Genomic DNA, 23,892 nt, shown 5'->3' with positions numbered 1-23,892 from the left:
ATATTGGACAGGCCTGAATGAGTGCTCCGACTTCTCATTCCAACAATTTAATTCCATTCTCATGTTTGGTTATACTTAAAAAGTGGAATACCCATTCCCTCGGAATGCTCATTCCCACTAAGAGTGAGAATGGTGATTCCATCAAAATATGAAAGGAATGATTATTCTAGCCTAAAGTGGGAATCAAATTGGAGAAGAAGGAATTGCCTCTTGACCCCCTTCCTGACTCTCCCCTCATCTTTGGTTTCTCCCACTTCAATGATTCTCTCTCTTTCTCTGAATCAATCCTTTTACCTCTTTTTGGTTTCCTTATTCTGTTTATAGTTGGATCCATCCTTCCATACGTCGAAGTGCTTCTTCTCCATCTCTCTTTCGCAGCTTGAGAATCAAGCGATCAATGCATTCGTTGTTTTGGCCCTTAATTGCTTCACAAATCACGATTGAGTGGCTTCGAGGCTGAAATTGATGAGTTGAGTGTGGTCTGATGAGGTATTTGATGGCTTTTTTTCACTTACAAATTTTTTTTGGTTGAGTGATCATTTAGATGTTACCAACTTCAAGTCAAAGGTTGTCAGTGCTGTGCAAATGCTGGTGGAGATCTTGTAGAAATTATGAGAAATTTGGTTGAATCTGTGAGAGATTTGTCAATGTGGCATTAAAGATGGATACATTTCCGCTTTTTCATATGCTTTGCTGGAATTATTTGTAAAGGAAATTTTTCTTCAGGTTTTGTTCGTCGTATGCAAAATTTTGAGGGAAGAAGGGGAGACAGGTTTCTGGTGCAAATAGCTTGTTTCACCTGGCTTTGCAGTGAAATATCAGTAGATGGATGGAGTGCTAATATTACCAAGATTAACAAATGCAATTCTAGTTAAGAAAATATTTGTTCTTGCAGCTACCTATACTGTTCAATGTTGGTTTAATTTTTGCTGATTTAGTTTTGGTTTAGATGTAAAATTTGAGGATGGGCTTGTAAATTATATAATTTTTTCTGTTCAATGGCTGTACTTTGTTCCTAGTTTTATTTTTTTACTCTCCCTCCCTAAACATATGCTTTATTTGCCAGGAGAAAAAAGAAAATATGAAAAATCATAATTTTTAATTGACACATTTCAAAAAATAGAGCATTTCATTCCATTGTTAAAATCAGTTTTACCCAACATGGGGATGTCAATGAGAATGGAATGTACATTCCATTCTTGTGTCATCCCATCTTTGTAACCAAATGATAGAATGGGAATGGTCATTTCATTCCTATCTAATTCCATTCTGCTCTCCATTCCATTCTTTTGCATACCAAGCATAGCGTAAGGGTGAGTTCAGTATTGTGGAAGTTCCTCAAGTTGAGAAGAATGTCAGAGGTTCTAATGGGATTAGAAAAGGTAAGGAGGTGAAGAGTTGGGGGAATTTTTCAGATTCAGAAATTGATGGTAATACTAATAGCCAATTTGACTGTGCTGGGGGGGGTTGTTGGGTGAGATTTAGGAACAATATGGGTATGTTTCTGACTCCTACAATAAGTTAGGGGATTTATCTTATGTTCAACCATGTTGGAAGGTCTAGAGGGTGTTTCTATTTTTGATAATGATGGGTTGGGGAATCAGTTTGAGTGTGGGGATGGAATTTTGCCCACACCAGTGAAGTAGAGTTCGAAGGAGGAGATAGAAGCTCAAATTATTTTGGATAAATGGATTTAAAGCTGAGGGTCATTGGAGGAAATGTAGTGCATTTGGATAGTGGCAAAATTTGAAAGGTGAAGGGTCAAAGGCATTTAGTGAATTTGAAAAGTTCAGTAAATTATGATGGAAAGGGTTTGAAAAGGGGGTCTCTTGGTTAATTTCGTTTAGTTTTTTTAAGATCTAATGTTTTTTTTTTTTTTTTTTTCTTTTTCTCTTATTCTTTTTTGTTTGGTAGACTCTTTGTGCCTGCTTTGTACCTTCTATTCTTTCTATCTAATATACTTTATTTTGTTATTAAAAAAAAAAAAAGCCTAAAACACTTATGCTTCTAGACTGCTCCTTAGGTATAAGGGCTGTAAAAGTTGAATTCACACTATTTTTGACAACCCCATCACTAAGAAGCTCCCACAAAAACACCTTATAATATCATTCTGCAAAACTTCTCGGTTTGGTGCTGCCCGGGTGGGTCCAAAGGACTTGCCCAAGTGGGAGTTCTGGGGCATAAAAAAAAGGGGGGGGGCTGATGTAACCATATAACTTTATCCGTCCCTATGGAACTCCAATCAATCCCCTCAATCATTGGTCTAAGCTGACAGCCCTCTGTATACAAATGCTTATAAAAAAGCATGTTATCTCATCTCCAATCTGTTTTTAATCCCTCAGAAGATCTCCCAATTCAAGCCCTGATTCCTTAATAAAACTTTTCCTTCCATCATTTGCCACCCTATGAAGCAAATCAGAATTATAATCCCCCGCTTGCACCCATTTTATCCTTGATTTTTTATGCCAACTCATCTCTTCTCTCAGCAACGGCAGCTCCATCTCATTATAAAGACAAGCCCTTCTCTCCCTATCCCCTTCACCCAACAATATGCAGTGCTCCAATCTAATTGATCCTGTCAATCTCAGAGAAAATCTTAGGTTTTGCTCCTGGACATTCCAAACACCACTCTATTCCTGTCCTTCAACTTATTTTTCACAAACTTCATTTTTTTTTCATTTTTTAATAGCCCTCCCACCCATGAACATGACAATCCCTCCACAAAACCTTAATAATATCCCTGTAAGAAGGGTGTGTCAACCACATGTTCTCAACTCTAAACAGTGTAGGATCGCACCGAATTGGATTAGAGTCTAAGAGCATCAGACAATTATCAGAAATTGGCCTAACTAGAACCTCTTGCACAACATTCATGAGAAATCTTCCCACACACTTGTAAACAGAAATCTATCAATCCTAGAAGAGGCCTGCCTATCACCTGAAGCCACCCACGTAAAATTGCCACTGTTCAGGGGGAATATCCTATGGCCACAATCCTGAATGAAAAAAATGAACTTTCTCATGCTACTGGTCACTCTCGAACCCCTAGCCTCTCCCTAGAGCTTCTAATGACATTGAAATCATGCCGACCAGCCTGCAAGGACTACAAAGACCAAAAAGGCAAGCTAGCTCATTGAAGAAAGCACTACACAAAGAAGACTGCGACAGGCCATACACTGACATAAACCGCCATACACTGACATAAACCACCACAGCACCACTCCACAAAACCCCTAATCTCTAGCAAGACTGACCCAAAAGAAGACCCAAAGATACAATCTCTCAACATAGCAATTCTGGTGTCCCAAGCTACTATTTGATTCTTGAACACTCCAACAGAAGGAAAAGGTACCACTCTTTAAACCCAGAATTCTAAATACTCCTGAAGAACAAGGCTTCTATTTCCTGTACCTTAGAACCCTGTAAAAATAAGATATTGGGACTGACTTTTATTATTCAACTCCTTATCGATTCTCCTCTTATTACCACATCTTAATTCCGCACATTCCGGGAAATAATCCTCAGTTTATCCCATTGTTAGTGCCCAATGACCTACTCTCTTTGTTATAGTTAACTGAAGAAGCAAGCCTAACCAACTCCCTTCTCAACTTATTAGCCTATTTCCATTCTCCAAGAGACTCCTATTTAAGCCTAGTCTTCTCTCCATTAGGAATCACAAAGCTAAGATCCATGTCATCGAGATGATTTTGGGCATCCTGGTTATCCCTTTCATCTCCTAAAAGGTCAATCCTATTGAAAGTCCCCTTAGTTTCAAGCCCCCTATGGCATTTTGATGGCTCAAAGCTTGTCTGAGATGCGAAAGAATAGGAAGAATTCTATTGGAATTTACAAATGTTTACCTTTTGAGTCTTTGGCTTGTAGTTTCCAAGGTCCCTGATCTCCAAGCCTGGTGAGGGGATAAGAATTACGGACTTCTCCAAAGAATTCAGGACAGTACAACCAGACCCTGGTGCTGGTTGACTGGTACTTTTTTTTTAACTTCTCTGAGTCATCAAATCCATGACCTTCTTTCCTTTTTCTGCCTTGTTTCCAAACCCTCAGCAGCCAACTTCATTTTCACTCTCTACACCTCTGATAGCCTTTGTAAATTTGAATATGATATTCCTGGCTCCGGGGTAGCTTTACCATGTTGCCTTTGCTGAGGTGAAGGTCTTGTTTCCTCAAGGCCGAATGTCTTGCCAGAGTCTCTCCCCCCATTCCTGTCTTCCTTTGTTGCCTCCCTGCTTTGCCCCTCTGTTCCTCTTTATTTTGCTGTGGAAGCTTTTGAGGCCCATGCCCGCTTTGAGCCCAAATGAAGGGGGTTCATTTGCTATTGGGCCCAGCCCATTTTGAAATTGAGCCTCATTGTCGGCTGCAGCCGAAAATCTACTCATTAATGCTTGCTTGTATGAAATCCATTTCTTGTTAAGCCTTGAACCCCTTGCCCCCCATTATTGGGCCTACAGAACTGGGCTGTGTTCAACTGAGACTTCCTTCTCCATTGGTCTGATTTGACCAAGCCATTTAAAATATTTCCTTGAGAAGAAAATGAGATTTCAGATTGAGACCCTTATTTATGCCTTGATCAGAGAGATCGTATTATTAACTTTTCCTTCTTTGGCTTCCCTTTCCAGCCATCGTCGTTCCTCAGTTGATAGTGTAATATAGACAAAAGTTGATTTTTTTATCCTTATGAGAAATTCTTCTTTGTTGTTAGAAGAAAACTATTTTGGTTCCGAAGGAAGATGTTGTGCAACTGCGTCACTCTTACTTATCTTGTCAGAGCTCCAGCTTCGCGTGTCTCATTATTCCGTGAGTGACAGGAAAGAATTTTCTGATGGGAAAAATTTCTGCCTTTTTTTAAAACCAAAATCAAAACTGATATTGACATGAAAATTTCCATTATTTTGAAGTAGAGAAGTTGAAATTTTTAACCTTGCTAGGGAGTGTGATATGTGCAACCTTACCTTCACACTTTTACAGGATCTTTTTAAACTTACAATACACAGTTTGAAAAGACACAAATTGGTATAAAATTTGACAGCTATTTTTTTTCCCCCTGACTAATGGCTGGCCTGAGGTTAATGTATTGTAGCTTAAATTTCATTCTATATATATATATATATATATATATATATATATATATTTTAAGTTCTTAAAGTACTATTTATGAAATGCTGGTGCTAAAATTTGTTGCATTCTTTTTCTAAGTTTTTTACATTATGCTGGACATTTGGATTCCTTATAGCTTTGAAGTCTTGACAAATCCAGGTTGTGTATGGCAATGTATACATGCTGGATGATGAGATGAAGTGGAAAGAGTTACCTCCTATGCCAAAGCCAGATTCCCATATAGAATTTGCTTGGGTATTTGTGAACAACTCAATCATTATTGTTGGAGGCACAACAGATAAGCACCCTGTAACCAAAAAAATGATTCTGAATGGTGAAGTGTTCAGGTTCAATTTGGATACACTGGTACGACCTTCTAACACATACATTCTTTTTCTTTTGGATCTCGTCATTGCTTCTGTCAGGTTTGCATATGTGGCTGTACCTCTTTGCAATTGGGTCCATTTGCTTAATTTTTCTGTAGACCACAGAGCAAAATCCTTTGCTTATTCAGCCAAAGACAATTTTTTTATGGCTTGATCTTGTTCATATTTCTACTCTAAATTGTTGCCTGACTATTTTGCTTCTCCTTCATGTCCAAGATGAATTTCTTTTGACTTTTAAGTAGCATCCTCGTTTGGTGTTGGAGTTTTCATTCTTTATAAGTTAATTTTGAAGAAACTGCCACACTGAAGTACCTAAGGAAACAGAACAGTTGTTGACATGCCATATGGTTTCTAATTCATTATAACTAGAACATTCTTTGGCTAATCGAAAATGATTAGTTTTCAAGGCTGCAGCTTTCTCAGATTCTAATTATGTATTGTTACACACAGAGTAGTGATATTGTTCCCATATTTGGCTTTCCTAGGGTCATCTGTATCCCCTTGCAGAGACTGAACTTTTTGCCTTGACTAATCTTTTTATCCCCCACCATATATATATATATATATATATATATATTATGTTTTGTCTTCTGCTTTCGGTGAGTGCATCTAACCTTGTGGTTTTTTTTTTCAGCCTTAATGTGATCGATTGGGTGGAGGATGCATTAAATTGGGTGGTCAGCCCTTTAGGAAGTGCTAGCTCCTAGTCATATAGAGCTTAAAGAGAACCATTTAACCCGAGAAATATCATAATGTTGTCTATTTGTTGATTTTTGATATCTTAGTAGTGAGTGGGTAAGTATCATTAAAAAGATGATGCTAAGAGGAGCATAAAAAAATCACAGAGTGGAAAAAAAAGAACTTCCCTACAAAACATTAGTGGCTTGAACAGCTACATTTAGTGTTATAGATTATCCACAATATTACAATGTCCATGATAATAGAACTAATAGATCCTTTTTCAGTGGGAAAAAGATTGTAGGTTGAAGTGTTACATCCTATTTGCTATTTGCAGATGATATCATTATTTTTTGAGGGGACAGATTTGGGTGAGATTCAGAACTTGAGATGCATCTTTTTGTGTTTTGAGATGATTCTGAATTTGAAGGTAAGAGAAAAGTTAGGTTATACCTTAGGCAATAGAGTGGAGAATGATTTTTTAGCAAGTGCATTACTATGTACAGCAGGAGCCCTCCCCTTATAATCTTTCTTCCTTTTTTTTTTTGATTGGAAAAAATAGAATTCATTAAAGGGCACCAAGAGGTGGCACCCAAATACAAAAAGATCCAAAAGGGCTGGCCTGCATGTGATGCATTGTGTCTAAGAAATAAGTGTCTAAAATGTACAAACCACTAAACCAACCGGTAGGGTTAGTATGCCATCTAATTTGAGAACCAACAAGGCTGATGAGCTGATCCATCAAAGCTCTTCTGTTTCTTTGATTCTAGATGATCCTAAAAGGAATCAGAATAAAGGCTTTTTTCCTTTCTGTGCTTCTTCAAATGCTTCTTCAGGACCATATCTGATTCTCCACTGTCATGGCAGTAACCGAACACTGGCCAACCAGAGCAACTGGCCAGATTCAGAGGTTCTGGTCCAAGGGCAGTGAAGGCGGTTACACATGACGGATTCAGCATATTCCTCACACAAAAAACATAGATTTACTAAAGTTATCCCTTCTTTGTAGGTGGCTAATAGAAAGAATCCTCACCAAAGCTGCCTCCCACTCAAAGGAGGCAACTTTTGTTGGAGTTAGATACTTCTAAATGGGTTTCCAGTGGAAATTGTTTGTGGTTTTAGTAGGTTTATTCAGCTTTCTGTAATATGAGCTGATTGAGAAGGTGCCATTTTTGTCAAGGGTCCAAAATTGGGCTCATTTGGGTTACAATGGACAAGGAACTCTATATATGCAACCAAAAAAGTTCAGAGTTGTCATGCTCCAACTGTGAGGCGTGGGCCTTTCTGACAAAGGGAATGTCTCTGATTACTCCATTGTCTGCAAGTTGAAAAGTTGAAAGGTGTATGAACCTGAGCATCCTTATCCTGGGCCAAACTGAAGATGTTGGAAACTTAGTGATGAGTGCAGTGAGGTTGCACCCTGTTTCATGCCTTATTGGCTGAATGCAAGGGCAAGGAATGTTGATGAGCATAGGTGTCTCTATGGAGGATGGAGGTTAGGTAAAGGATTCAGGGAAGCAGGAAGTGCAGATGGAGCTTAGTTTTGTTATTGATGAGGTTGGTCTTCAAGATGGTGTGAGTTATAATTTAATATAGTAAAGGTGGGGTTGGGTGGGTGACAACATCTCTGGTTGAGGGAAAGCTAGCAGTGTCCAAGATATTTGTTGGGGGGGGGGGGGGGGGTGGGTGGGGAAGAAAATTCAAAAGAAAATCATCTTGAGTTGTTTTTTAATTCACCTTTTAAATTTTATTTGTTGAGAATTTTTTGTTCTGTGTTGATTGTACTTCCTTTCACGGTTAATATGCCTTTTTTTTTAATCTAAAAAAAATTATGCTTATGTGAAAACATTTCGCACCGTATATCATTTTCCATGTGACGCATAAAACCTGGGTAAGCCATAGGCTATATAAAACTTGTCATACCACGAAAAATAAATCTTCAAAGAGTACATGTGGTCATCAAATGAATCTGGAGGATGACCATCACTGGTAAGTTAAAATCTGAAACTCTCAACTGAATTCCCCTAAATTATGATCCTTACATTCCTTATGAAGCTCTGGACTGTGGGGAATGACAGTGGTCGTACCACTTTCCTGTTTGGTAGCAGAGTTAATCGGCCTTTTGCTGTTCTTGCCTAAGGTTGCAATTTCAGTTGTTACTGATAAAAGTATTTGTAATGGTCTTGAAAGCATTCTCAATCATCTGCACCCTAAAGGGCGGCGTGGTGCACAAAGCTCCCACATATGCAGGGTATGGAGAAGGGGTGGACCCCAATAGGTCTACAGTACACTGCCTTACCTTGCATTTTTGCAAGAGGCTGTTTCCATGCCTTGAACCCAAGATCTCCAGGTCACATGATGACAACTCTACATTTGTGCCAAGGCTCCCTTCCTACGGTATGCACACCCTGCTCTGAAACAATTCCATCTCTATAGACCACTCAACCTTACCCACTGTACTGGTGGATTTTTATTTCCTTTTCATTTTCGGGCAGTTGTATCAGGTCCAAACTAGGGCAGTATTCTGGGGCAATTACCTGTCTGGACCAATATGCTGACATTACATGTTTGCTGATGTGTCTGATAATGCTGCCTGATGAAATTGCAGAAGGTGGCAGCTTTCTTGTGAGCTGATGTGGCATTCAGAGATGTGGTCTGGTTTAATGGGCTTGGTCCAAGTATGGCGCTAGAGAAGACAAAGGCTGGTTGTCTGGTGTTAAAGAAGGTGGGCTGGGTTTTTGAATTTCTTTGAATTAGGCTTGCCAATAAAGAAGAGGTCCTGGGTCACTTTCTTTTTAATTTGGGCTGATTAGTCAGTATTAAGGGAGACAGAGATGGATGGTAATGATGTATGACTGGTTTGGAAAATCACTAGTGGAGCCAGTGCCTCTTGTTATCTGGTGGCTTGTAGCAATGATCTTTGAGGGTATGCAAATCAAGGGACGGGGAGTTTGACCACAGTGCTGGTTTCATCAAGGTTTAACTACAGGACAATAAACCAGAAGCAGTTGTGGCGGTTCAAACTTTAAAAGGCACGTGTCATCTCATAGGTCATAAATTGATGACATTTTGAGATGTTGCTTAGTGGTCTCTAATTCTATTGATTGTGGTGGTGCATGAATTGGAGGCCTCAAAGTGTTTGAATGTCTTTTATTTTTATTTTTAGGAATTACAAAAAAAATCTTAGAAAGAATTTGGAAGAGCAGTAGTCTCTAGTGACTATTTGTGCTTTGGTTGTGCTGACGTTCATAGAGTTGTGTTGCTTAATTTAATTATATTTTTGAAGGAAAGAACAGTCTGAGAGAGAGAAGGAATATGGGATCATTAAGGAAGGAAAGAACTTGAATTGAATCAAGGGTGGGGGGATGGGGTGGGTTGGGGAAGCTGAATCCTAAACACACTTTTACACTCACACCTTTGCATAAGCATGAGCATACTAGTTAATTAAACCTAACATTAGAACCCAACAAGCTCTAGACCCTGCTCTTTGAATTTGCCTCCAAATAGGGGGGACATCCAATGCTTGGCTTCCTGTCCTACATTAGGTGCTGAAACAACATCTTGGGGAGGGAGGCTTGGAAGTCAAGAACATAATTAATTTCAAAAGGCTTTTTTGGGTTATTGGCTTTGGAGATTTTCGGTGGGAGAGGAAGATCACTGGGGGATAGTGATTGTGGCTAAGCATGGGTCGAACACATTGGGTGGATCACTAAAAATTCCTTTTGGGGTGGGGGTGTGGCTAAATATAAGGTAAGGGGCTGATATCATTGACAGATAACTGAGAAGAAGATGCACTTTTCCATGGAAGGCTATTTGGAAGACTAGCATTCCTATGAGGGTATCCTTATTTAGCTAATTTATTTATTTATTTAAATCATCGGAAGCTTTGTGGGGAAGGATTTTTGGGACTTGATAACCTGGAGAATAGGGGTATTTTGATGGTTAATAGATACCATCTTTTCAGAAAACTAAATAAATAAATGAGGGGCAGAGTGCATTATCTTCTTGCTAGATGTAAACAGTCCAGAAATATTTGGGGGAGTGCTTTGTCTTTGGGCTAGGTGGCAGCTGGTTCTATTATGGAAGAGTTGTGGCTTTGGAAGAGCAGTAAGCTTCATATAGCTATAAATTAGATTTCTGAGGTGGTTCCTTTGTCCATTTCTAGATGATTGGAGGAGAGAAAGGGAAGAAATTCCGAAGGAATTATGGCTTCTCACAATTATAAAGGATAATGGCTTTTTTTTTTTTCCTGAAAAAAAATGGTAGCATTGTTAATGCTTGGGGCAGTAAGCTTGATAAAGCTGGAAAGTAGATTTTTGAGGTGGTTCCTTTGTCCATTTCTAGATGATTGGGGGAGAGAAAGGGAAGTAGATTCAAAGGAATTATGGCCTCTCACAATTATAAAGGATAGCTGGCTTTTTTTTTTTTTCTTTTTGAAAAAAAATGGTAGCATTGTTAATGCCCAGGTTGGCATTGATTTTGTCAATACTCTGTATAGTCTGTTTTTCTGCTTGGGGACTTGGCATGTAACTTTTGGTGCCCTTAGCTTGTTTTCCTTTTTGTCTATCAAACAAATAGATCTTTTTTCTAAAAAAATAGGTGCACACGCACACACATATGTAGAGAGAGAGAGAGAGAGAGTGCTGGAATTCTGAATTCAAAACAACTTACAAACCAAGTATTTATACATACAACTAACTAAAAAACACATAATTACATAAAACCTTAACATAACATGAAATTACACAACACAAAAAAAAAATAATATATGCATAGTTTCCTAAGTATACACTTAAAATAAGTATACCGAATAGGCAGCCAAAATGATGTCACCCCTCAATTGAAAATCATCAATTGTCAAGGCAGGCTTCCAGTTTGCTTCCCAACTAAAGAAGCTTGGGATCTCCAGAGTGTTCCAGGGGAGTCTCCACGAAGCATGCTGAAACTTCTTTTGGAAAATGGCACTGTAAAGGATACAATTTTTAAAAAAGAAAAGAAAAAAAGCTTCTATTTCCAACTGACTTTCACCTTGCTTGATTACAAGTCCTTTCCTTGGGAATGCACCATCAAGATTTTAGAGAAAAGTGCAAAAATCTTCTTTAATGTGCATCCCTTATTAGGAGGGGGTTCCACTCATCATCTCCCCCACAGTTTGACAGCGTTCCCCTATCAGAGCCTCTTTAATGGTGGTCTAGCAAAGAAAGAAGGCGACTGTGAAATGAGTGCATTCTTTTTGCGCCAGACATCATTTCAAAAGAATGGCCATGCTAGATCCAACCTCAAAAGAGACAAAGCTAGTAAAGAAATCCCAAACTTGGTTATAAATTTCAAAAATCACTTTCTTTCCTTTCCTTTCCTTTCCATGTTATGCCACCACAAACTCTCTTTAAATAGCTACCACACATTTCCAATGCCATTTCCTAGGGAGAGCTTGATTAAGTGCAAAAAATGAAAAAAAAATCCATGAGCCTCCAATCCTCTTTAATAATAAGTTTTCACCATCTCCCACTTGATAAGATGATATTGAAGTCTTTCTCGAATTGGTCCGAGAGAAATCAATTTTGATGACTGACCAGTACTGCCCCAGTGCCCTTGGTATTATTGGTCATGAAAATTTTCATGTTTCTTTTGAGTATTCAAAATAGATTTCTAATGCCTAGTGGGGTTCGCTAGCTTCAAGCGAAGTGCTTAATCTAAATGTAACTGTGTAAAAACTGTTGGGGGCCTTGGAACTGGAGACAGCTACGGTCCATTCAGGAATCTGGAGCTTTTATGGTGTTTTGTCATGCTATTCATTTTGCTTGGTAGCAGAACTTGTTAAAGCCCTTGTAACTGTCAGTTGACAATATTGACCCTATCAAGAGTGTCTTGTGGTTGTTAGGGATGTCAAGATCCTTCCTATGTGCTAGCTAATCTGCTTGGAAGTTTAGTGCATTTTCCTATTTTTGAGGATGATGGAATGGGTAACGAGCAGCTCCTATTGGTTATGGATGATTTCTTTATCTTCTTTCTTACTATGTTTCCTTTTTATAAAAAGTTAAAGAAGAAAAAACAAAGCAAAAAGGAACATGAGAAGTGGAATAAGAAATAAATGCTTAGAGATTGAATAAAATAAGTAAACTAACTCTGTGTTTGTGTGTGTATGATGCATACATACATACATACATACATATATATATATATATATATATATGTAGAGAGAGAGAGAGAGAGAGAGAGAGAGTTCACTCCCCTCAAAAGCCCTCCTATTTCTCCTTCAACATTGTACAAAAGATAGTGAGGGGGATAAATCTCAGAGCCTTCTTCCTTTCTTTGCAAGCCTTTACATTTGACCAAGCCTAGAACACTTTAAGAATGAGCATGACAATGTCCAATGATGGCAACATATGCACAATTCACTACCACATCCCATGGATTCTTGGTCCACTGACAATGCATAAAACATTACAACGACAACACACGCACACACAAAAAAAAAAAAAAAAAAAAAAACCAACCCTGGAGTTCCACTACGTAGAGTCGGCTACAACCCTTTTCTGTCAATTTACATGATCGTGGACAATTTTCTCAACAATTTGAGGGCTATTTTTTTCATTTTTGCTTTTAGATAGTAAAAGAAGATATATTAAGAGAAAAAGAGATTACAATCTAGAGAGAACAAGATAACCTTTGAAAAAAAAAAAAAAAAAAGGAGAAAGACTAACCAAACCACAACTGCCCACTCCCCCTCCCCAAACAGAACCTAAACAAAACCCACACCGTCTACCCACCCCCAAACAAAATGCTACCTAAGAAGACCTAGTTTCAAACCTTTCCTAACGTAGTTGATAGAGCACTGCAAATTAGCCAATTCCTGTAATCCCTTCCTAGTCTTCATTTTACCGTCATACGGACGGACTTCCTTTCCCTCCAAATCAACAAGCAACATACGCAGAACATCACATTTTGAAAATGAGACATAGAAGTAGGAGAATAACTTTTCTCATTCTGCTCATTGTGGTCTTCCCCCTCTTTTTCTTTATCATTCCCCGAACCAATATCTCCTTCTAAGTCTTCCTCAGGAGAAGGAGACTACAAAGAAGGCACACCCAATAAATATGAATAATCTGTGATCCAAAGCCTCCTTGTTCGCGAATTGCATCTATAAGCAGCCCTCCATTGTAATCAAAATCACTATCAAAATCATCCTCCTCGCCTGACACATCTTCCCATTTCTTCTTTGCAGTAGGAGTCTCCTCACTAACCTTCTTTATTTTATCTATTTTCGACCCATTTGAGTCCTTGATATAAAAATTTCCTTTACTACATCTTTTCAGGAATTTAATTAGCTTCTCAACAGCCCTGGACATCCCCTCAATGGAACCATCTCCCTTATCCTTACTCCTATGGTTCCAATGAGTGTAAACCTTTGAATTTTTTGATTGATTGACAACCGGAGGATGTTTTATCCCATCCTGGCTCCCCTTACCATTGCTGGGATTTGTACCATTCTGGTTCCTAATATGAGCAATCATACCATTGTCTGCTGTTTGGGATTCCTGACAGTCATCATCCTTAAAATCCCCTCTAGTAAGGTCAAAACTCTTCAATGCTTCCACTAATTTGTCTCTCAGCCCTCTGGATAAAGGTTCATGTAGTTCTTTTCCGTTGACCGCCCTAGTTGGAGAAGAAATTCTACAATGCTGTTTCTCTAGCCCCTGTTCACTTTGAGCAAGGCTGATTCTACCGTGCTATCATTTCGACACCCACTGCCACACAATCCTCTTCACACTTCCAGTCTTCTAAAGAAAATTTTGAGTTTGAGGAAGATTCCTTTGTATGCCCACCTCAGAAGTACTGTGCTTTCCCACAGTTGGATGGGCATTGGCCTGAGAAGAATAGGCTTTCCCATTGCAGCCCAAGTAATCTCCTAATGTACTAGAAATCCCACAGGCCCCTAAGACTTCATTAGAAAGCCCTTCAACAAATTGGCCTTTATTGCTTAAATTGTTTTGCAAGTGGGCCACTCTCCCCTGGCAAGCCCATGACTTGTTCTCCAGCAGCTGAACCAAATTAAGTGTAATTAATTATCCCTGGCTCAACCCATTCTAGGCCCACCCCTCCTCCAGCTATGAACACGTTTGTCCCCTTCCTCTTGCAAACCCTAGCTTCCCTAGTGCCTCTTGAACCACCAGCCGCTCCACTCCCAAACTCGATGGTTGGTAACTTCTATGACTCACGCAATGCCATCCAAAGACCTTTGCCGTCTCTGGGGTACCAGGCAGAACCTCCTTCCAAATCTGGAAACCTTGATTCCCCAAAGATTGAACCTCGATTTTGCTCATCTCCTCCAACCTTATGGGCTCCCGTAACTCTTGCAGAAATCTATACCATCCTTCACCTTCCTTGCCACTACTAATGAAGATCGATTGACCCCTGCCATTCGATCATATACCAAGTTCAGAAAAGGACCATAATCATTTGAATTAATTGCCTCCTAGTATTGAATTGGCAAGTTGGTGTCTAAAAACGTCGCTTTTCTAGCTAAATGGCTATGGCGCTTTCCTCTAGAAGAATCGTCCCTTTGGCATAAAGTAATAAGAAGTAAGTTCGGGATAGGTGAGAAGAAGCGGGATACCAAGGCTAATTTAAGATGCTCTTTGGGAAGTTCATGGGGGTCCATTTCTCAAACCTATCCTTTTTTCACACCTCGCACTAAAATTGAGGTGGGGAGGGTTTCTCCTATCCATTTTTGGAAAGATCCTTGGCTGGGAAAAACACTATTTTCCTCATCTCTTTCGTCTAAGCTCTGAGCAAAATAAAGCCATTTCTTTTTTTTTTTTCGTTGGTGACTTGAGCAGCCCTTTGGTTTCCTAGAATCTTCACTTTAGGAGACCTCTCAACAGTAGGGAGATGGTGGAATTGTCATCTTTGTTATCTTTATAGAATGAGAGTAACCTTTCTTTAGGGAGGAATGTTCGTTCTTGGTCTTTGGACTAGTCAAGAGTGTATTCTTGCAAATCTTTTTTTGAAATTTTGATTCGTTCCAACTCTTCTTTCCCGCTTTATTCTACTATTTGGAAGGCTAAGGTTCCCCATAAAATAATGGCTTTCACTTGGTTGGTTGTGCTTAATAAGATAAATACTAATAACTTGTTGCAAATTAGGAGACCTTTGAAGGCTCTCTCTCCCAATGTGTGCATGCTTTGTTACAAGAAATCTAAGACAGCTTCTCATATTTTTGCAATGTGAATTTGCTTGGAGGATATGGAATATGTTTTTTGGCATTATGGGAGAGAGCTGGGTATGTCCTCCTTCAGGAAGACTTCTTAGATATAACCTTTGTAGGCTTTCGTTGAAGGGTGGGCAGGGCAGCTTTATGTAAGTGTGGTTTTTTCGTTGTATTATGGGGGTTATGGATGGCATTTGGATGTTTCAAAGGAAAAAATTAAACCAGATGCTGGTTTGGGAAAAATTAAGTACTTTGCCTCACTGTGGTGTGTTGGTTATGGATTTTTCAGTGCCAAGCATCTAGGAGTTTCAAAGAGGTTGAAGGAAACCCGCTGACTTGATAAATCTCTCTCCTCTTGGGTATTTTTATGTCTAGTTTTGGACTGTCCTAGTTTGTTTGGGAGATATCCCATTCTCCCTATTGTAAATTCTTTATCGATTGATGAAATTCTACTTTTGTTATTAAATTTTTTTTTCCAAAATTCATATGGCGTGTGACCTTCTACACCTTTGGTAACAACGGTGGCAAACATTCACTAGCCCATCTTGCAGCAGATAAGGTAATCCTTATCCACCGGCTTCAGAAATGAGATTTCTCTTGCAATCATACGAAACCTCCTTGTCCCACCTTTTCCAAGTGCAGACAGATAGATTACTGTTCTATCTCCATTAGCTTGAAGGATTTGTCTTCCACCAATTTGTGAAAGTTTTCTTCCATACTCAACTTTTAGAGAATCCATCAAGATCTAGAGTAGGGAGCGGGAGTGAGAGCGAGAGCGAGTCAGAGTCATTTCAGTAGTCTAAGTGAGAGTCATGTTCATTTAAAAAAATTCGACAATAAAAAAATTTGATGGCTTTTATATCCTTACTATCTCATTCCAAGATAATTTAGGTCTATCCCTATCCCCTCTACTGCTACTAACGGTAATTAGCTCACTCCTCTTCACTTGTGCACTATTTGGATTACGTTGCAGATACCCAAACCATTTGGGCCGGTCTGTCCTCCTTTTACAGATTCTATGCCCAACTCACCGCAAATATGTTCATTCCTTAATTTATCCTTTAACATTATATCACTCATCTACTTTAATATTTTCTTCAGCAAATTTTACTTTTTGGATGTTGTTTCTTGATTACCCAACATTTTGATCCATATGGCATGACCAGTCTTATACCCATTCTATAAAACTTTACTTTTAATTTTAACGGTATTTTACGATCACACAACTTGCCTGAAACACTTCTCCATTTTGCCCACGCTGCTTTAACTCTTATGTATGACGTCTTCAATTTTCCTTCAGCTTGCATAATAGATCCAAGGTATCTAAATCTAGTAGTGCAATTAATTACTTGGCCATCAAGTTATCTTCTCCAATAGTCTACAATGGCCAAAATTTCTACTTCTCTGAAAGCCTTCAGATTCTAAAGCTTCTCAAAAGTGAAAAACTGGAAGTCATAACCACCAGACCACTGGACTAGATAGCATCATCCTCTTTTCTAAAGATTATGAATTGTTAGAATTCCTTCCCCAAGCTCCTTCCTAGGTTAGGAATCAACTTCACAGGGTTGATTGATTTCACATTATCTTCCAAGGGAAGGTTTGCTGTTCCCATCTCTCTTCTGCCTGAAGATTTCACCATGAAATTGTCATGCCTGTTCACTGACTGGCTTTACTCCATCCTTTCCCTGTACATCAATGTGCATCCCTTGTCGGAACTAAGACAAATCTAAGAAAGACTTCAGCTCCCTGTTATGTGCATGCCTCTCAATGCTCACATTTCAGAATACACCTCTTTCCTGGTTATGCAGGAACTAACCCGAGTTTCCTTGTCCCTTTCAATTCTGAAAACAGTAGAAAAAAAGGATTTCAAAGATTGATTCTGCATGCTCTCTCCATTACCCATCTACATATTCAATAAAATCTTCTTTGTTCTGACACCTCAATCTTGTATATTAGATAAATTTATTAAACCAAGAAGAGAGGACTGTGTTATTGAATGAACAGAAACAACAGCAGTATTTTTTTTTTGGGAAGCTTGTAACGTAATCTTTGATTTTCTATCTGTATCTATAATTTAATTTATCTACATTATGATGCCTCTATATATGTCAGCCCAGAGCACAAGATCCTTGACAGTTTTTTGGAGGGAGGGGGGGGGGGGGTGATGAAGGACAAGATGCAAGACCTTGGGAAGATCCTTGTTGGAGAATAATTAAGAAGAATTGGGTCAAGGGATTGTTGGGTGTAGTTATTAGTTTATTATGTGTTTAGTTTAATTAGTATAGTATTTCGTGTATTTGGCTGCTTGTTTCGTAATGGTTGTGTATTTAGGAGTATGCTTGTAATTTCATGTTGTTTTAGGAGTATGTGTAATGTTCTTGTAAATAGTGTGAGAAAGCCATGTTGTAAGTAGGTCTCTGAATTTGAATTTGAAGTGAATGTGAGATTTCCCCTTCGCATCTCCTCTCTCCTCTCTCCTCTCTTGCCCTTTCTTCTGCAACTCAATTTCTTCATCTTTCTCCCTATAGCTGCATATCCTTGATGCTGCCCCTGCATCATTTGGTATTAGAGCCCCAATTTGATCACCATTCTTCCTTTTCCACCCATTTTCCACTCACTCTTTCCTCTTCTTCCTCTCCTATTCTTTTTTTTTTTTTTCCTCTTCTTCTCTGGTCTGCCTCTCGTTCACTTTATCTCTGTTCCTCTTCTCTTACTGTTCTGTTCTTCGATTACTGTCTTCTCTACTTGCCGCAGTTCTCTCCCTTCTTAATTCTTCTTCTTTTCCTGCTCAGTTTCTCTCAAGTCTTTCTCGTATTTCTGATTTCCTTCTCTGCAGGCCTCTTCCCCTCTCCCTTTTTCTTCCTTCTTCTTGTCTTCTTCACTCTCTCTATTTCTCTTACTAAATTATCTCTCTGATTATGATTTCTTGTTTTCAGCCCTGAAATTTCAGGGGAAAAAAGAAAAGGAAAAACAGTTCTAACTGTTTCAAAATTCCTGTCATGTCCCCAATTCTTCAAACACCACTTTCTAGAGATCATCATGCAACGCCTTCCATCCCATTGAAAACAGAAACCCATGAAATCCATCCCATCGAAATTTCGTCACCATTTGACTAGCCATGTAGCCCCATGCACTGGCAAATATTCTCCTGTCATTGGCCTTCCAATCCCTAGTTTCCTGTGCTTATTTCTTCACAGCATCACCACCATTGCATGATGATCTCTCCTCGCCTGACATTTCATCACTGGAGGAGTCCTGCTGGCAGCCCACGCTCCACATGCTCCGGCCACGTGCGTGAGGGAGTTACTGAGCTCCTCATGCACTTACCAGACTAGGGAGAAATTGCTCCTGTCACAATATTTTGGGTTCTTGCGTGATATGTTGATCTGCAGTGTGATATTTTGCATTTGGACTTGATATTTTGCAAGCAATGTTTTAAAAGGCGAAGGCATAAGGCGAGGTATTTTACCCTCCGCGAGGCGAGGAGGGGTAAGCATTTTGGGACTGTATTTTTTAAAATAATTAAGAAATAAAATCAATTTATATATAGTAAAAAAATGATAAAGTTTTTAGAATAATGGAGAAAAAAAAACATAATTTTTAAATATCATATAGGCCAAAACATTACAAATGGTTCCCATTAATTTTTAAATTTAAAAATTAAAAAGCTTACGCTTGCCTTTTAAAACATTGGTTTTTATTGTAAAAGAGGGCCCAAAATTTTTACATCAAGCCCAAAATCTTGAAATCTAGGGAAAATAGCTCCCAGCAGCTCTGTTCGACAGCTTCGGTGTTCAATTCTTCAATCAGCAGCAAGTCAGCAACCAGAGAACCCTTCGAGCATTCTCGTCTCCCTCTGGCTCTCCTCTACTCTAGTCGAGAGAGGAGAAGAAGCTTCGTCGAGAGAGGAATCGTCGCTGGAGGATCGTCGAGAGAGAAGAAGCTTCATCAAGAGAGGGAGGAAAGGGGTTTTAGGCTTCAGATTCAGAGTTCTGGTTACTTTTTTATTTTTTTTATTTATGTTTTAAATCAGGCTGCCCAAAATGCGTACACCTTCCAATTTGAGGCGTAAAAGGCGAGTGTTTCCCCTTGAGTCGTACGCCTTCTCCCCTGAGGCGTATGCCTTTTAGGCTTTTCACCTTTCCACTTACACCTTTGGGCGTTTTAAGTCCAAAATGCCTTAAGGCATGCCTTACGAACGCCTTTTAAAGCACTGTTTGCAACTGTGAAAAAATTGTCACTGCCAGCATTGAGAATCAGGTTTTGTTGGTGCAATTTGTGAGTTTTCTACATGAATTTGTATCATTTCTACGTGATACTCAAGATGAAGGTGACTTGAAGATAGCTCCTGAAAATTGAGAATCAGACTTGTTTTACATGAATAGATTGAGAATTGTGGTTTATAGGACAACTATAAGACTAGCTATGCTATATGGATTGGAATGTTGGGCGACAAAAAAACATAATATCCAAAAAATAAAAGTTGCCGAGATGAGAATGCTTAGATGGATGAGTGGTATAATATTGAAAGATAAATTAAGGAATGAACATATTCGTGGTAAGTTAGGTGTAATTCCTATAGAAGATAAGATAAGGGAGGGACAACTCAGATGGTATGGACACTTGCAACGTAGGCCACATAGTGCACCTGTGAGGAAAAGTGACTTAGTTACTATGGGGGGGCAGTAGAAGGGGTAGGGGTAGACTTAAAATAGCTTGGGAGGAGATAGTTAGTAAGGATTTAATATCCTTAAATCTATCAAAAGAAATGGTCCATGATCGCATAAATTGGTGGCGACCCCACTTAACGGAACTAAGGCTTTTTTTTTTGTTGTTGTTTAGATTGAGAATTGTGGTTAAGGACTGTTGGTGATATATAGCTAGGTATATATATGTATAAATCCAGCTGTATCGTGACAAATTATTGGAAAAAGGAATGCCATTTATCGTACTTTGAGAATAATACCCAGCTTTTCACACCTGAAGTGTGGAGGAAATGTAATATGTATAAATCCAGCTATATGGTGGCAAATTATTGGAAAAAGGAATGCTATTTTTCGTATTTTGGGCATAATACTCAGCTTTTCACACCTTTCTAAAGTGTGAAGGAAATATTTTAAAATCATCATTGATGGAAATGCCCTATGAATGTGGTTTCTAGAAATAAGGTCATTCGTATGCAACTTCATCTGGAACTCCATCCAAAGGCTTATGACATATCTTGGGTTGAAAACTCTACATGTTTGTGAAAAATGTTTGGTTCCTATCCAAATGGGTGACTATTTTGATAATCCTTGGTGTGTTTTCATACCCATGAATATTGTCACCGTGTACTCCTTGGTTCTCCTTGGTTGGATGATTTGGGTGTGACCCAAGGACATGAGAACACAAATGTCATCCACTATAATGGTAAGAAGATCATCTTGAAGCCCACACTACCATCTGGCCAAGATAATGAATCTGCTAGGAGTTACTCAACTTGAAGATACTGCAAGGAAGAAAATGCACATATTTGAATCCAAATTCTCTCAAACATTCTTATTGTAGAGTTTATCATCCCTAATGAGTTCATTGATGCCAATTCTCAATGCAAGCCTATGGTGCTGTTAATGGAACACAGTTTGTTGTCTCACTTAAGGGCTGGCTTTCAAAGAATCTAAGTTTGCTTCTTACTTTTGATCTTCCAACTTTTCAAATTTCTTAGGCCATTTTTTTTTCTAAATGTAGGGGATTTGGTGTAGGATAAGAAGCAAGACCTTGGGAAGATCCTTGTTGGAGAATAATTAAGAAGAAATGGGTCAAGTGTTGGGTTAAGTAATTAGTTATTTTGTATTTAGATTAATTATTATGTGCATTTAGTGGCTTGTTTGTAGTATTTGTGTACTTTATAGGTATGTTTGTAATTTCATGTTGTTTAGGGGTATATGTGTAATTTCTCCATTAGAAGCTTTCTTATAAATAGTGTATGAAAGTAATGTTGTAAGTAGGTTATTGATTTTGAATTTGTAGTGAGCGTGAGATTTCCTCCTTGCATCTCTTCTCTCCTCTATTCTACTTGACATTTTTTTTTTCTTCCTCTTTAAATTTCTTCATCTTTCTCCCCATGGCTGCAGAACCTTGATGCTGCCTCTGCATCAGGGGCTGTTTGCGAAGGGTCAGACATATGCAGCCGTCTACCCCCACCATGCCACCAGGTTGCAATGGAACAACAACACACTGTAAAACATATTACTTTTGGATTATTTCTGATGGATTTTGTGGCTGGTCTGAGGCCTCATTTATTTATATATTTATTTTTGATTTGCTGCATCTGACCCAATAGACCCAATTCAAAATTTCCAACTCACTTCAACAATACCGATCCAACATCTATCAAAATGCTACATTATTGTACTAGTACTTGCAATTTTGTTTCAGAATGGAAAATTTGACAATTTTCCAACTATTATTTGTTACGCTTACCCACCAGCATACTTTATCCCCAATGATTGATTTTTTATACCTAATTGTTTGTTTCTTGTTGATGATTACAGAAATGGTCTCTGGTTGGAAAACTTCCTTACCGGGTGAAAACTACATTAGTTGGATTTTGGAATGGCTGGTTGTATTTCACCTCAGGGCAACGGGATAGGGGACTCAATGATCCTGCTCCCAAGAAGGTCATTAGAGAAATGTGGAGAACAAAATTGAGCCTGTGATAATATTTTCAGTCAGTTCTTTTTAGCATTTCTAACCAATTGTTGGCAACAATTTTTTAATTCTTATGTATAAACCATGCATATCTTTTTATTATTATTATTCTTTTTTGGAAGGGTCAGTCTTTGTGGTTTTCCATCATTAATTTTGTGTTTCTGTTAATATATATATTACTTGAATTAGAGAAATGGAACTGAGTGACAATGACATTTGTGAACGGAAGAAAAACCAGTGTAAGATGCCTGCCATATGCTAATCTGTTGAATGTGCGCTGTGTTTGTGTGACAATTCTCTTTAGTTGTAATTATGCCAATCTTAACAAAATGAAATCAAAATAATGATTTTTTCCACTTGTAAAAAATCTTAAATGACTTTAGAGGAAAATTTTAGAGAATTCATAACATGTCATCCCTCTCATGCTCGAACTTGATCAAAGTGAGTCAACATGTCAAAAATAAAATTGATGCTAAGTCTTACCGAACATGACTATTTTTGTCCACTTTTTATCCTTTCTTAAATGAATGGCGTTTTGGCCATAGCGAATGACAAACACTTCATAATCACCTCAAGATTTAAACTGATCATCCTAGTTCCGTTATGAACAAATTTTTTTTTTCTATCCCTCAGGTACTTTGTCTCAAAGGTATCAATAAAATCGATGATACTATAGTATTCTCTTCCCATGTTGTAGATATGCTATGTTTCATATGCAGGAATGGAATATAATAAGAATGGATTGGGTTGGAAAATAAGATGGAATGGAGAGTGGAACGAAATGATCATTCACATTCCATTGTTTGGAGACAAGCATAGAATCACACTGAAATGGAATGGACATTTTCGTTTTCCATTCTATTATTTGGTATAAGTAATTAATAATGAAATGAAATACTCATCAATTTTTAGAAACGCATTAAAATGTACAAATTTAATAATTTTTTTAAAAAAATTAACACTTTTAAAGATTACTCTAAAGAAAAAAAATTCATTCATTTGACGAATATATAGGAGTTTTTACGCAAACTACTACTTCAAGAAGTTCATACAACCAACAAACTTCATTAGATGCTTTGTCTCCACGATTAAACATATCAATTGCTAGATTATCTCTCCAAGAAGTCTATTCATTTGATGTTTCGTGATTGAATTGCCTTGCATGCAAGAGGATGTTGGTTGCAATATCCCCAACTTATTCTCCAATAGATCATTTGTCATCTCTTTTCTTACGAAATTATAGAAAAGACAATAGGCTTATTAATTCAACTTTGTATTTTGATTGGATGAAAAGACAAACTCCTAAAGATGACCCAACATAGCTTTAGCAGTCCAAAACACCTCTCAATAACATTCCTAGCAGGAGCATGTTTTATATTGAAAAATTCTTGAGGAGTGGTTGGTCTCCTTCCCTCTAGCTGCAATAGATGCACCCAAAAGAAAAATTTATGAATATAAATATATCGAAAAAAATTATGTAATATGAAATTTGTTTTCCAATAGGAGGGAAACAACGGGTACAAGCATTAAGTGAACAACAATTTAATCAATAACACTGAACAAGACCAAAATATACTTTTTCAAACAAAAAGAAAATATAGGGATGCAATCAAAGAATCAGTCTCATGAAGCAAAAAATAAAGGAATATTTTCTTCTAGGCGATCAAGAAATAATATCTATTGATATATAATATAATGAATTGAGTCAGAATGCAACTCACATTGGATGATAAGATGATGATCTACCCAGTACGTAGGTAGCTAGGATCATGCATGTTGATTAATTAGCTAGCAAATTTACCGTAAGATTAAAAA

The 23,892-nt window shown here is 38.1% G+C and overlaps 1 protein-coding gene across 2 annotated transcripts in view; it reads left to right on the top strand.

The window, feature by feature from the left end:
• The window catches only part of LOC131157285 (kelch repeat-containing protein At3g27220), a 56,200-nt gene extending 33,889 nt beyond the window's left edge, over positions 1 to 22,311 (top strand). The window contains exons 6-7 of one of the 2 annotated variants that reach the window (XM_058111310.1): positions 5,272 to 5,478; positions 21,921 to 22,311. In XM_058111310.1, the coding sequence (XP_057967293.1) occupies positions 5,272 to 5,478; positions 21,921 to 22,085 (372 nt within the window). In that variant the 3' untranslated portion in view covers positions 22,086 to 22,311. The remainder of the gene's footprint in view (positions 1 to 5,271; positions 5,479 to 21,920) is intronic. The other variant, XM_058111312.1, reaches the window with a different exon arrangement.
• The last annotated feature ends 1,581 nt before the right edge of the window (positions 22,312 to 23,892 follow it).

The sequence above is a fragment of the Malania oleifera genome, chromosome 6, assembly GCF_029873635.1.
Source record: "Malania oleifera isolate guangnan ecotype guangnan chromosome 6, ASM2987363v1, whole genome shotgun sequence".
Classification (NCBI taxonomy): Eukaryota; Viridiplantae; Streptophyta; class Magnoliopsida; order Santalales; family Ximeniaceae; genus Malania; species Malania oleifera.
Note: the sequence above shows the minus strand (reverse complement) of the source record. Positions and strands in the feature narration are given on the sequence as shown.